Consider the following 13,894-nt stretch of genomic DNA (forward strand, 5'->3'; position numbering starts at 1 on the left):
AAGGGTCGCGGGGGGGTGCTAGAGCCTATCCCAGCTGTCTTCGGGCGTGAGGCGGGGTACACCCTGGACTGGTCGCCAGCCAATCACAGGGCACATATAGACAAACAACCATTCACACTCACATTCATACCTATGGACAATTTGGAGTCGCTAATTAACCTAGCATGTTTTTGCAATGTGGAAGGAAACCGGAGTACCCGGAAAAAACCCACGGGGAGAACATGCAAACTCCACACAGAGATGGCCGAGGGTGGAATTGAACCCTGGTCTCCTAGCTGTGAGGTCTGCGCGCTAACCACTCGACCGCAATGCAGCCGTAATTAATGAAATAAATTCATAACCATCATTAACGCGCCATTTTTGCCCGCCCAACACATTAAACATACTTGTAAGGAAATAAAGTTAAATAAAGTTTAGTGTTGAGGCTTCCACCTTCCACAGCAAAACAGACAAGGGTGAAGTTACTGCTCACAAAAAGAGAAAAAAGGCGGACATGTGCGTTTGTGTGTTCTTACCAGTTGAACATACGCTACTTTATAGTCAGGCTGCTTAACTCTCTGGTTAAGGTGATTCCTCTTCTTGTTGGAACCTGGCAAATAAGAGGAGATGATATGTTAAAATTACATTGAATTCAAATATTCATTAAAAAATATATATTTCCAGTTGGACAATGGAAATGAAAGGCAAAATAGGGTAGTTTTTACAGAGAAAACTGGAGGGTTGACAGTAGGGCTCAGGATACTTCACGATAGAAGATTTGTAATATATGGCTCACGATACAGATAATATAAATATAACAATACAAAAATTAATTTCATACTTTCTATTTTCAGCATTCAGCTGCTTACCTGTGACTCTAATAGGACAAGAGTTAATGCAGATGGACAAATATTTTGTATATATTTTGATATCATTGTAAATAAGTCGGGTGGCACGGTGGACGTGTGGTTAGCGTGCAGACCTCACAGCTAGGAGACCAGGGTTCAATTCCAACGGGTTTTCTCCCAAAATTCCAAAAACATGCTAGGTTAATTAGCGACTCCAAATTGTCCATAGGTATGAATGTGAGTGTGAATGGTTGTTTGACTATATGTGCCCTGTGATTGGCTGGCCACCAGTCCAGGGTGTACCCCGCCTCACGCCCGAAGACAGCTGGGATAGGCTCTAGCACCCCCCGTGACCCTTGTGAGGAAAAGCGGTAGAAAATAAGCCTTAAACTGTTTTCCAATATCAACAGCGATGTCTAAGACATCTGATATAATCAGGTTAGATATAGTATATAGATAAAAAATATCTGATAATTTTATGTAGGCATTGGTCAGTTGCATGACAACTTTAGCGCATCATAATAAATAATGTTGCTGCTACACAAAACAATTAGTCACAATTCAGTCATTCAGAATGGAATTGGATGGTGACGGCCAAGCGCAGAGCTATTATGATCAATAAATCTTCAAGTCTGAAAAAAAAAACAAAAAAACATGCAGGATGCACTAGTTTGTTTTCATGTGCATCGTTTGCATCTGTCAAAAAAAAAAACAAGAGCCTGAACTTGATGACGAGGGAGTGAAAATTAACCTCTTCCCCAGCTGGAGACGATGATAATGATGATGACATCATGGTCTTTCTTGTCAGACCTCACCAAAGTGGAGAGAAGACAGGGGACTTGGGGGAATTGAAATGCCCGTCGTGTGTTTAGCAGCATTTTTAGCAGCTTTGCATAACATACATAAATCAAAAGGGTGTTTTTTTTTTTTGTTTTTTTTTAATGAGGAGCAATTTCCATAGAAAAAAAAAAACAAAAAACAGAACGTCAATGTGAATGACCAGGTCATCAAAACGCTCGAATCCTTTCGACAGCTTGTTGACAGACAAGTCAAAAGAGCCACGGTGAAAATGCCATCGCCATGGGTACAGTTTATAACATGAAAAACATTCCGCTGCGGTAAGTCATTAGTGAACGTGCGTGTGTCGGGTACATCAGCAGAAAAGCAGCCCACTGCTCAGGGAAAGCCCTGAGCGGAGTTGTAAAAGACTAATACTCTCCCACCCCAATCTAACTTGGAGGCCCCTGTTTGGGAGGGGAAACAAGAGGTAAAGATGTGTGTCGCTGTGTGTGCGTGTCTTTGTGGTTAAGTAGCCGAGGAAATCCGCAGGGAAATATGACTGGATAAGACACTTACTTGTCCGTCCATTAACAACAAAACTACTAAACATCACAAAGCATGATGGGAAAAAACATAAAAGTTCAGGTAATCCTTTCCAAACACATACGGAGACACAGGCAATGCTTTCATAAAACACTTGCAAAATGCAAGCACTCCCATTTTCTCCCACTTTAGAGATTGTGGTTTGGCAGCCAGATATCACATTACAAATCCCAGACCAGAAGGGTATCCATGGCAACTCCTTCCAAAATAGCCCTGCTACCCATGGAGGGAAGAAAGGGTCATTTGCACCCCTCACTCTTTTCCGCCTCCTCCTGTCTTGGTGCTTTTAAATGGGAGTGGAACTCTCGACATAAGATAGGGGTACCTTCCCTGACGCACTACGGGGTCTTTCGTCTCGGGACCGCATGTCACCGTTTCTCCCATCCACTCTTCTACGGGGGTCCCAATTCCGTCCCTTAGCCCTTCGTCTTCGTCTTCTCCCCTTATCTCTTAAAACCGAGCGAAAAAGGGGAAGAAGCCACTAAGAAATGGGACGCCACTTGATTCTCATGACATCATCACCCTTCACCGCTTAGTTGCTGTGACGTAAGCAGACGCACCAATTAAAGCGTTTATAATAAATGGTTCCTACCGCAAAATAAAGCACATTCATTTCTATGCTTTTCCCGTTTTAATAGCTTAACACAGGATTTTTTTTTTTAATAAAAAGGAACATATTTTTACAAACTGACATTTATGTACAAAAATAGGCCCCAAATAACAATAATAAAATGCATCAAATATACAACATGAACTTTATGAACAAATATATAAAAACTTAATCAGCCATTCTCCTGAGGTTTAAAAAAAAAACTAATTTTGGCCTCCGTCTCCGCCGTTGTTGTTCTCTACCAGATTGTTCCGAAGTCCAGAATGATATTTTGTTCTTCTTCTTCATCGTTTTAGAGCGCTGTGTCGTGTTGCAGAGGGTTTTGGAAGTGTGCTCCTCTGATGGTTTGACCTCAGTTGGCTTAGCATCTCATGGAGGATTGACAAATATGCAAAATGGATGGGGTTCAACTGTTAACTCATAGTACATAAAATAATAATAATAATAATAATAATAAAAATAATAATAATGTTGAGTGTGAATGGTTGTTTGTCTATATGTGTCCTGTGATTGGCTGGCCACCAGTCCAGGGTGTACCCCGCCTCTCGCCCGAAGACAGCTGGGATAGGCTCCAGCACCCCCGCGACCCTCGTGAGGAAAAAGCGGTAGAAAATGAAAGAATGAATGAATAATAATGTCATAGTGTGTAGTAAATTGATGTGGACAAAGTTAGATTCCAAAACGTTTGATCAACTTTGATAGTCTGAAATGCTGTCCATATTGTTTACCTTGTTCCTGACCATTGATACTGTACACTGAACACAATAAATAAGCATATTTTACCATAAGAATGTACCGTGTTACATGAGTGACTAGACGGCTAATATAAAACGCAAATGAGTACAATTCATTCATGTAATGTAGCTTATACAATAGCAGCAGGAGCTAGCTCATTTTAGAATACAACTTACAGCTAATAGGCTAATGTAGCTGCTGTCTGATTGGTCTAATCGTTCATGAAATGCAGTAGATTGCAGTAAATAGCTTATTTGTGTTTGCCGCCTTGTATTAACTAGTGACAACCAACAATTCAAAACATGGTACAGTAAACCTCGGATATATCGGACTCGGATATATCGGAAATTCGCTCACAACGGACAGATAAAAAAGAACCGATTTTTCTGTAATGCATTTCCAATAAAAATTCATTGCATATATCGGATTTTTTATAACGGATTTCGCCTATTTCGGACAAAATCTCCAGTCCCGTTCCAATGCATTTCCATGAAATTTCCCTGGCATATATCGGATGGCCGCATCGTTATGCTAACATCTTGTTGATGTCACTGGCTATTGTCTTTCTCCTGGCTCCAGATTTAGGACAAATATAAAAGTGAGTGACGTCAATAATACTAGCACAGCAGTGAATGAGATCTTAACCTCACTATTGGAAATAACGTAGGCCTGACGGGCGTAACAGGGCCTAGCTTAATTAACAATTTGTTATGCTCAGAGTCCAATAAAGTTCAATTCTCATTACCTTACGTCTCTTTTCATTGCCCAGTCCAGGTACATTGGAAACATAGTCAAGGAAGTGCCTTTTTATAACGGATAAAATCCGATTTACGCATATACCGGATATAAACCCGATATATATACATATATATATATACATTTTCCGGTATACGCATATAACGGATTTCGCTTATATCGGACAAAACTAGTGGGAACAATTAAATCCGATATATCCGAGGTTTACTTTATCTAAAAAAAAGTGTTGTTACTATGAAATTCAATAATTATGCTTAATTACTTACATTTATACACTTCTTTCGGACTCCCTTCTTCTGTTTTGTCAGCGTCAGTGGTGCATCGAAGTAAATTTCTCTTCCCCTCCATTTAAAATGTGGTTCCCGACCACACACACAATATGGTATTTTTTTATGACATTTACAGTCAGTTCATAAAAAGATGTTGCACAGTGCATACTTTGGGTTTACATGTTGTTTTGACAGCATGTTTACAGTGAGCCGGGGTTTCCAGCGCCTGTCGACAACAGTACGAAGGCGGACGGGCAAAGATTGAGACTTGTAGCTGTTAACAATCAACAGCAGAGTTATTTTAAAAAATGCGAATCATTTACTGTATACAATTAACCCCGTTTGGTTTGGTATACTCCCTCACTTCACACATAGCTGAGCATCCCTTTGAGGTATAGTAGTTCAGGCAGTGGCGCTTGGGGAATGGAAATTGCTGAAGAAGTGCTATTTGCTACCCAATTACTGTACAATGTCCCTTCAAAAAAATTATGATGATCACATGATTTTCAGAAGGGTTGGATGAATAATTTTTCTAAGCCAGTATAAATTCAGTCATTTTCGACGGCGTATCCTCACGAGGGGTGCTGGAGCCTATCCCAGCCAATCACAGGGCACATATAGTTGGTGCCAGTTCATGCCAAAGATTATGTGATTGGCGCATAGTGGCTTGCTGTGGCGGCGAATTAAATGTTCGCTCAGCATGTTGCTGTTATTCGGCGCCACTACGCACCAATCACATAATCTTAGGCGCGAACTGGCACTAACTGGCGCCGGCCCAGTGGACTCCTAAGCATGATTGGCACAACTTGGCTCGCGCCATTACATTCCAGTGGATTCCAATAAGCGGATTGTTTGTGACATTTGGTTCCACTTGGTGGACACTTCACGCCGAAAGATTTTTCTTTCATTCATTTTCTGCCACTTTCTTGACGAGGGTCAAAGGGGGTGCTGGAGCCTATCCCAGCTGTCTTCAGGCGAGAGGCGGGGTACACCCTGGACTGGTCGCCAGCCAATCACAGGGCACATATAGACAAACAACCATTCACACTCACATTCATACCTATGGACAATTTGGAGTGGCTAATTAACCTAGCATGTTTTTGGAATGTGGGAGGAAACCGGAGTACCCGGAGAAAACCCACGCATGCACGGGGAGAACATGCAAACTCCACACAGAGATGGCCGAGGATGGAATTGAACCCTGGTCTCCTAGCTGTGAGGTCTGTGCGCTAACCACTAGACCGCCATGCCTCCCTTTTCTAAACCAGTATAAATTAATTCAGTCATTTACAGCGTATTCAGCGTATCCTCACGAGGGGTGCTGGAGCCTATCCCAGCCAATCACAGGGCACATATAGTTGGTGCCAGTTCATGCCAAAGATTATGTGATTGGCGCGTAGTGGCTTGCTGTGGCGGCAAATTAAATGTTCGCTCGGCATGTTGCCGTTATTCGGCGCCACTACGCACCAATCACATAATCTTTGGCGTGAACTGGCACTAACTGGCGCCGGCCCAGTGGACTCCTAAGCACGATTGGCACAACTTGGCTCGCGCCATTACATTCCAGTGGATTCCAATAGGCGGATTGTTTGTGACATTTGGTTCCACTTGGTGGACACTTGACGCCGATTTCTTGTGGCGCGACAAAGATTTTTATTTCATTCATTTTCTGCCGCTTTCTTGACGAGGGTCGAAGGACTGGTGGCCAGCCAATCACAGGGCACATATAGACAAACAACCATTCACACTCACATTCATACCTATGGACAATTTGGAGTCGCTAATTAACCTAGCATGTTTTTGGAATGTGGGAGGAAACCGGAGTACCCGGAGAAAACCCACGCATGCACGGGGAGAACATGCAAACTCCACACAGAGATGCCAGAGGGTGGAATCGAACGCGGGTCTCCAAGCTGTGAGGCCTGCACGTTACCCACCCAAACACCGTGCAGCCCCAGTATAAATTCTTCCAATGAAAATGACTTTTACTGGTATAAATGATACATGAAAACCCCTCGTTGGGGACGTGTTTTTCCTGCGACTACGCTACATGACTCTGTATTGATGTTTCAAGTAGAGCAAGCAACAAAACAACCAAGAAATTGAAAATTAACACGAATGAAGGCTGTACGGTTTGTATTTCACGATGCATTTATTTCTAGTCTTTTCACATTATTCACTAAAAATGAATGCAAAGCAGGTTTGCCTGCTTCTGCCGGGCCCCTCCATTCGCATCCGTTGCCTTCTGAACTACAGATGCAGCCCTGAAGTGTACTTATAGGTTCTATTCAAGGCCTGGAGTATCCCACCCCACGTGAAGTCCAAGTACCACTGAGCAAGTCAACGTCCCTTAACTGTGGATTTACAATCGCACCGAATTTGATGCGTAGAAAGCAATAAAATGGTCTCGCTTAAGTTTGGCCAAAATAGAAAAGACACTCACCAAATTGTATCCTGGTGCGGACCGCTCCCACTGGGACATTATAGATCTTCTCCAGGTAGTTTTTTACATCATTCTTTGTCATCCTAACCAAGTCACACAGATGTAAAAACACACAGGGAGGTACAGAGAGTGGGAGAGAATAAAACAAAGGTTATTATTATTATTATTATTATAAAGCTTTTGGCTTCAGTGTTAAATGTTTCTCTATAGAACTAATGGAGGCCAGGCGGTGATATTTACATCAAATCTGCTGTAATATTACATACTGTACTGAAATACATAAACATCAAATCAATAAGCATAATGTATATCGGGTCTTATCCTTTGAGGCATAAAAATCCAGAAGAGAAATGTGATGGTCTTGACCTAATTAGCCGTCTGCATGTATTGATCCTGCACAGTGAAACCCTATACAGGAAGCCGGCCTGGCATCAGCCAATCTGCTGGACCATCCAAGCTCATGGTAGCCCAATAGGGCAGCATTTCTAAAACGCACTGCTTTGACCAGAGAAAGAAAGGCTTTTAACTGCTAATCAATTTAGCCAATTGTATTAGCCTGGTAGAGAGCACTTCCCAAATGCGTCTGACAAAGAGCTTTATAGCGACGCCGAGGTCTAACATAAGTACCTCGGATATTGCATCTTATCACTTGTGCTTCTTTGATTGAATGCGATAATGTGCATGTTTAAATTTCAGGATACAACGCAATACCTTGGACTGTTGGGACAATATTAAGTGAGGCAAACCAAAATATTATATGAACAGATTCCTTCGACCTCAGGGTGAGGTAGTTTTTCCTTTTCCACAACAATTGCACGCATTTATTTGAAAATGCTAAAGGTTTGTGCATATTTTTGCTGTGATAATCATGCCAATCGGTTGTGATTGCTTATACAGTAAACCTCGGATATATCGGACTCTGATATATCGGAAATTCGCTCACAACGGACAGATAAAAAAGAACAGATTTTTCTGTAATGCATTTCCAATAAAAATTCATTGCATATATCGGATTTTTTATAACGGATTTCGCCTATTTCGGACAAAAATCTCCAGTCCCGTTCCAATGCATTTCCATGAAATTTCCCTGGCATATATCGGATGGCCGCATCGTGGCGCTCCGATTCGCCGAATCGTGACAGGCCGCTATACGACGTCATTTGCAGCGTTTGCAGCGTTGCCTGCGCGTCCAGGTACATTGGAAACATAGTCAAGGAAGTGCCTTTTTATAACGGATAAAATCCGATTTACGCATATACCGGATATAAATCCGATATATGCGTAAAACGGACATTTTCCGGTATACGCATATAACGGATTTCGCTTATATCGGACAAAACCAGTGGGAACAATTGAATCCGATATATCCGAGGTTTACTGTAGTTGCTTATCCATATCCTTTAGTTCTTAGCTTTTTTCTGACATGCAATTAAGGCTCTCCTAAGAACGAACAATTAGGATCTCGTTGCTGTAATGGGAAATTTCTCCAAAAAAGGTTCATGCCCTGCATAACTCAAACCATTCCAATGCAAAACTATCCACGACATGATGGATATCTGTTTTCCACATCCCGAAAATTCCTGGTTTAATGTCATGTCTCACTTGTGTCTTTACTGATGCCCACTGACTAGAATATTACACATGACTTGTCCATAATAATCAACCATGAAACAGCAATTCATCGATTAATGGATTTTTGAAAAACCAAGCTATGACGGTCATTAATGTCTGTTGAGCGACATGAAAATTTACGACAATTTTATGCAACTTGTGCTAGAATTTATTCGTACAATCTGTCGGTGGTGGTGGTGTTCTTACATGAGCTGCATTATTGTATTATATTGGTTACATTGGTTGAAAAATGGTTGCTCCCAGTTCCCCTTAAAAAGATAAATCTACAGTAATATCAGTTCCACAAGAGGTCACTGGTTAAATAATAAAAAATGTATAATCAGGGCTCGACAATAACGATGTACCGATGGCCCGGGGCAAGTTAAAACAAAATTGGGGCAAGTAAATCCAATCAGTGATATTCCCGTCGAGCAAGTGTACTTTGGCATGTCATACTGTGAAGAGTTTTAAAAGCGGTTCTTGTTGGGTGTTGGTAAAACACGGACTGTGTAATTTCGGTGGTAATTTGCAAACCAATCCTTGCAAATCTTGAAATGGACCAATCAGAATCGTTTATTTAGACCGCGGTCCGTAGTTTACCCACACCCGTTCTTGTTCGCGATCAACCAATCAGGGATCGTTTGACTAGGAAAACATCTATCATGGCGTCCCTGCCAACATGGTCTAATTCTTCAACAACTTGTGAAGGAAAACAGCAATAAGTGATGAAACAGTGCCTCCTAAACAAGTATTTTATTAGCGGCAGCAAATCAAATGATGGCACAGGTGAGTGAATCACATTGCTGTGACAATTTTAAAATCAATCATTTATTATTGAATAAGCACAATGTTTATTCAATCATGAATGTACTTTTATTTATCAAGGCAAAGTGCCTTGAAGTCTCTTGACAATCCAGATTTCCATGCAACGTCATGATCTATGTAGGAAAACAACCACAAGAAATGAGATTTCACAAAAATTAGATGATATTATGGCAGTCTTTTCATTTTACATGGGGCAAGTAGTTCTCACCTTAAGGATTCCTATGGGCAAGTCATTTTTGTTTTTAATGTAGAGCCCTGATAATAAAAAAAAATTCATTTGTTTTCAGCAGATTATTTTTGTTTGTCCAATTCTGTCACACATACAGATGAACTTGTATTCTTCTGACATGAAAATCCTACATGTAAATCCATCCACTACTGTGACCTTTAAGAATCTGGGTGTTTCTATAATGTGTACTACCTCTCGCTCAGCCGAGAAGATTAGGAGTATCAGTTCCAAGTAGTTTAAGGTGGTCTGATTACACCTGTGCACTGAAAGACTATGACTGTGGTAGGTGAAAGGGCATATCCCTTTGGATGTGCACCGTTTAAGACGGCGTATTTAAACACCCACTGAAAACACATTCGCTTTGCACTGCAGTGATGGTACGGTGAGAGCGACGACTAATATGCAATACGCATGTCTTCTGACCATCAATACGTCTTTTTGGAATGTCTAAATCAGGGGTCTCAAAATTGCGGCCCGCGGGCCAAATGCGGCGCGCGAGACGCTAGTTTGAGGCCCCCCGCCTTGATACCAAAGTTTAATGTTGAAATGACAGCTTAAAGCTGTGTGCACACCGGACACAATTAACATGATTTTGCCCCGCCCTACCCTGTTACCCCGCCCTGTTTAGCTTTGGATTAGCAATGAAGCTAAAGGCTTATGACGCTGGGTACAAATAAATGCAGGAAATGATTTGGAATAAAATACACGGCAAGATAAAGCATCTCATCAAACATGTTGTTAAAGTTAGATGGAACTGAGTATGATGCTAACTTGCTAATTGGGTTAATACTGTACATTTGAATCTGAAAAAAATAATTTCTCTACCAACTGTATGTGGTTTCTTACGTTTTTCTTATTTGCTGTTTTATTATTATTTTACTTATTTATTACTGATTGATTTATTGTCTTTATTCTTAATTAATTTATTTATTTTTTATTTTTTTATTTTTTTATCTTATTTTGTGTATAGAAAAATAAAAATTAAGATATTTGAGAACAGTGGAATGTTTTATCAGATATTTTGGTGTGGAAGACCGGAACCAAAGATAGTTTTTTTATTGATTTTTTTTCCAGTTTTTAATAAATGCGTTTTTTTTTTTAAAAACTGATGCGGCCCGGCTTAACCCAGAACCTAGCTCCGGTGGCCCCCAGGTAAATTGAGTTTGAGACCCCTGGTCTAAATATTGCAAATATTGTTGTAAGCGACAGTCTAACACACAGTATTTCTTCTCATACAGTACATACAAGATATGCATAGTCATGGTGACATCAAAGTAGATCGTGTCGCCGTGGTTTTGTGTCGAGAATGCAACAGGAGAGTTGTTTTCTGCGCAGATGAAAGGTTGAAAAACAAAAGCCAGTCCTCATTGTCTGTCTGCTCTATTGTCAGGTGTGGGTGGAGATAAGCACAGTCGCTACCTCAAAACTCCAACCTAGCAGACAATACCCGCCACAGAAATTGCTCAACCCCAAGTATTAAGATGATAATAGCAGACTTTGTCTAGAGGGATCCCCGCTGAGGAACGTGAGACTTAATAAGAGAAAAGACAGCTGAGAAGTTGACAATATAAGAGCGGTGTGTGAAGGATTAGATTTACTGTTTGGGTTTTAATAGATCAAAGAGAGGTTGACCAGAAGTCACATTAGAGACGTGGTCTGTATCTTGGTATGGTCCACTCCAAGATTAATTCCAAATGATCTCAAAAGGCTTCAAAAATTTTGGCATTAAGTACAAAGTCAACGTATATAACGTAAGTGCAAAATAAGAATACAGTTACCTCATTCATCACGGGGATAGGTTCCCAAAATAGTCCGCAATTAGTAGCCAACTGTATTTGTGTGCCGTTATTTATTAAATATGTTTTAAGACTGTAAAACCTTCACCATACACTATTGTACTATTGCACTATTGTACATATACTATCTGTTGATTCATTGATCATACTGTTTATAATTTATATAATCTGCAATAACCATACTCTACTCTAGTCACTTCACTGCAATACTGTACATATTACTACTATTATATACTGTCATATCCATACTGTTTATAATCTGTATAATCTACAATAGCCATATTATAGTCATTTCCATACCCTAGTCACTCCATTGCAATACTGTATATATTACTGTTATTATATATTGTCATACCCATACTGTTTATAATCTGTATAATCTGTATAATCTACAATAGCCATATTATAGTCATTTATATCCCTGTACATATCCTCACTGTATTATAGTCATAGCCTGTATAGTTTTATTTACATAGATCTGTCCATACTAATGTACTTATAAAAATTGCACTTCTGGTTGGATGCTAACTGCATTTTGTTGCCCTGTACAAGTGACATGAGCAATAACAATAAAGTTGAATCTAATCTAATCTTTATAAACTTTTCTCAGACATGCATTAACATGTCCTCACGTTTCTCTCTTATTTAAACACAAACCTACAGGTTGGAGACAAGAAATCATTAATTGACTCACATGTTATTTCATTCATGTAACCATGCCTTCTTGTCCTGGTGTCATCCTGGCTGAACTGTAGCGTTTTTGTGTCCTTGTTAAAACACATTGCTCCTTTGAGTCAAAGACGCATTTACAGTATTCCACGCCCTACAACCGCGTGACTTTTACATTCCTTAAACATGTCTAAAATGTGGGATGGTTAGAATTCTCCTCTGCCTTTTGGGTAGACGACATTTCTTCGACATGGTGGGTTTTGTTGGGGAGAAAATTGCAAACAAAGACTGCAAGCCGGACATGACAGTCGGATGCAGGACGCAGAAAACAATGGGCAGTGCAGACGGACACTCAACTTGCCAGAGTGCAGTTCTTCAAAAGGGCCAAGCTCGGCCTGATAGATCGAGGGAACACTTGTCCTGTACCTGCCTGCTCAATCTTGAGGCGCCCTCAGTTAACAGTGAAGGATTTACTAATCATGAAGTAGCCGTGTGTGTGTGTAGTAAATGGACTTACACTCTGATGTAGCGTATACAAGATCCACTGACATACAAGCCAACATGGCTGTTTCATTTAAAACACATCGTCTTTAAAAAAAAAAAGGCAGGTCTCTACATTAAAAACAAAAATTACTTCCCCATGTAAAATGAAAAGACTGCCATAATATCATCTAATTTTTGTGAAATCTCATTTCTTGTGGTTGTTTTCCTACATAGATCATGACGTTGCATGGAAATCTGGATTGTCAAGAGACTTCCAGGCACTTTGCCTTGATAAATAAAAGTACATTCATGATTGAATAAACATTGTGCTTATTAAATAATAAAGGATTTATTTTAAAATTGTCACAGCAATGTGATTCACTCACCTGTGCCATCATTTGATTTGCTGCCGCTAATAAAATAGGAGGCACTGCTTCATCGGTTTTTGGTGTTTTCCTCCAGAAGTTGTTGAAGAATTAGACCATGTTGGCAGGGACGCCATGATAGATGTTTTCCTAGTCAAACCATCGCTGATTGGTTGATCGCGAACAAGAACGGGTGTGGGTAAACTACGGACCGCGGTCTAAATAAACGATTCTGATCGGTCCATTTCAAGATTTGCAAGAATTGGTTTGCAAATTACCACCGGAATTACGCAGTCCGTGTTTTTTTTACTAACACCCAACAAGAACTGCTTTTAGGGCACTTGCCCGACGGGAATATCACTGATTGGATTTACTTGCATTTTACTTGAATTTTGTTTTAACTCGCCCCGGGCCATCGGTACATCGTTATTGTCGAGCCCTGAAAGGTATTGATTGTTACACGGCACCACAAGCACAACATTGTCACTTCTAAGAAAGGTGACGAGCAACCTGTATTGATTTGTTCTTTGACCTTTGAGTTCTAGGTTTGGTCAACAATGAGTTGAAAATTACACAGTCAGACTTAGCGGTAATGCACTGATCTGGACCTGAACAGTAGACCTCCAGAGAACTCTTCATCAGGTGACACAAGTACATGTTCTTAATATGAAAAAAGTGCAGAAAAGTTTAAGCTGTCCTCCTGAGATTTAATCAACAAAAACAGTCAGTATCAAGCAGTGGTTACATTCCTTAATTAACCTGCACCCTACCGTGACAAAGAGAGGTTAATTAGCGTGAAAAGGGACCTGGTTTCCAACTTCAGTCATGCATTGGTGAAGTGGAACGAGCAAACAAAGAGCGTTCGCCATGGCGATAGGAGCATCGTTTGATCT

General features: G+C 40.5%; 1 protein-coding gene across 2 annotated transcripts in view; it reads right to left on the bottom strand.

Annotated features, from left to right (window-relative positions):
• LOC131131031 (large ribosomal subunit protein uL23m-like) overlaps positions 1–13,894 on the bottom strand; it is a 44,190-nt gene that overhangs the window by 24,652 nt on the left and 5,644 nt on the right. For both annotated transcript variants that reach the window (XM_058075311.1, XM_058075310.1), the window contains exons 3-4: positions 7,024–7,106; positions 516–589 (exon numbers count right to left, since the gene is read on the bottom strand). In XM_058075311.1, the coding sequence (XP_057931294.1) occupies positions 516–589; positions 7,024–7,106 (157 nt within the window). The remainder of the gene's footprint in view (positions 1–515; positions 590–7,023; positions 7,107–13,894) is intronic.

This window comes from Doryrhamphus excisus, chromosome 6 (assembly GCF_030265055.1).
Source record: "Doryrhamphus excisus isolate RoL2022-K1 chromosome 6, RoL_Dexc_1.0, whole genome shotgun sequence".
Lineage (NCBI taxonomy): Eukaryota > Metazoa > Chordata > Actinopteri > Syngnathiformes > Syngnathidae > Doryrhamphus > Doryrhamphus excisus.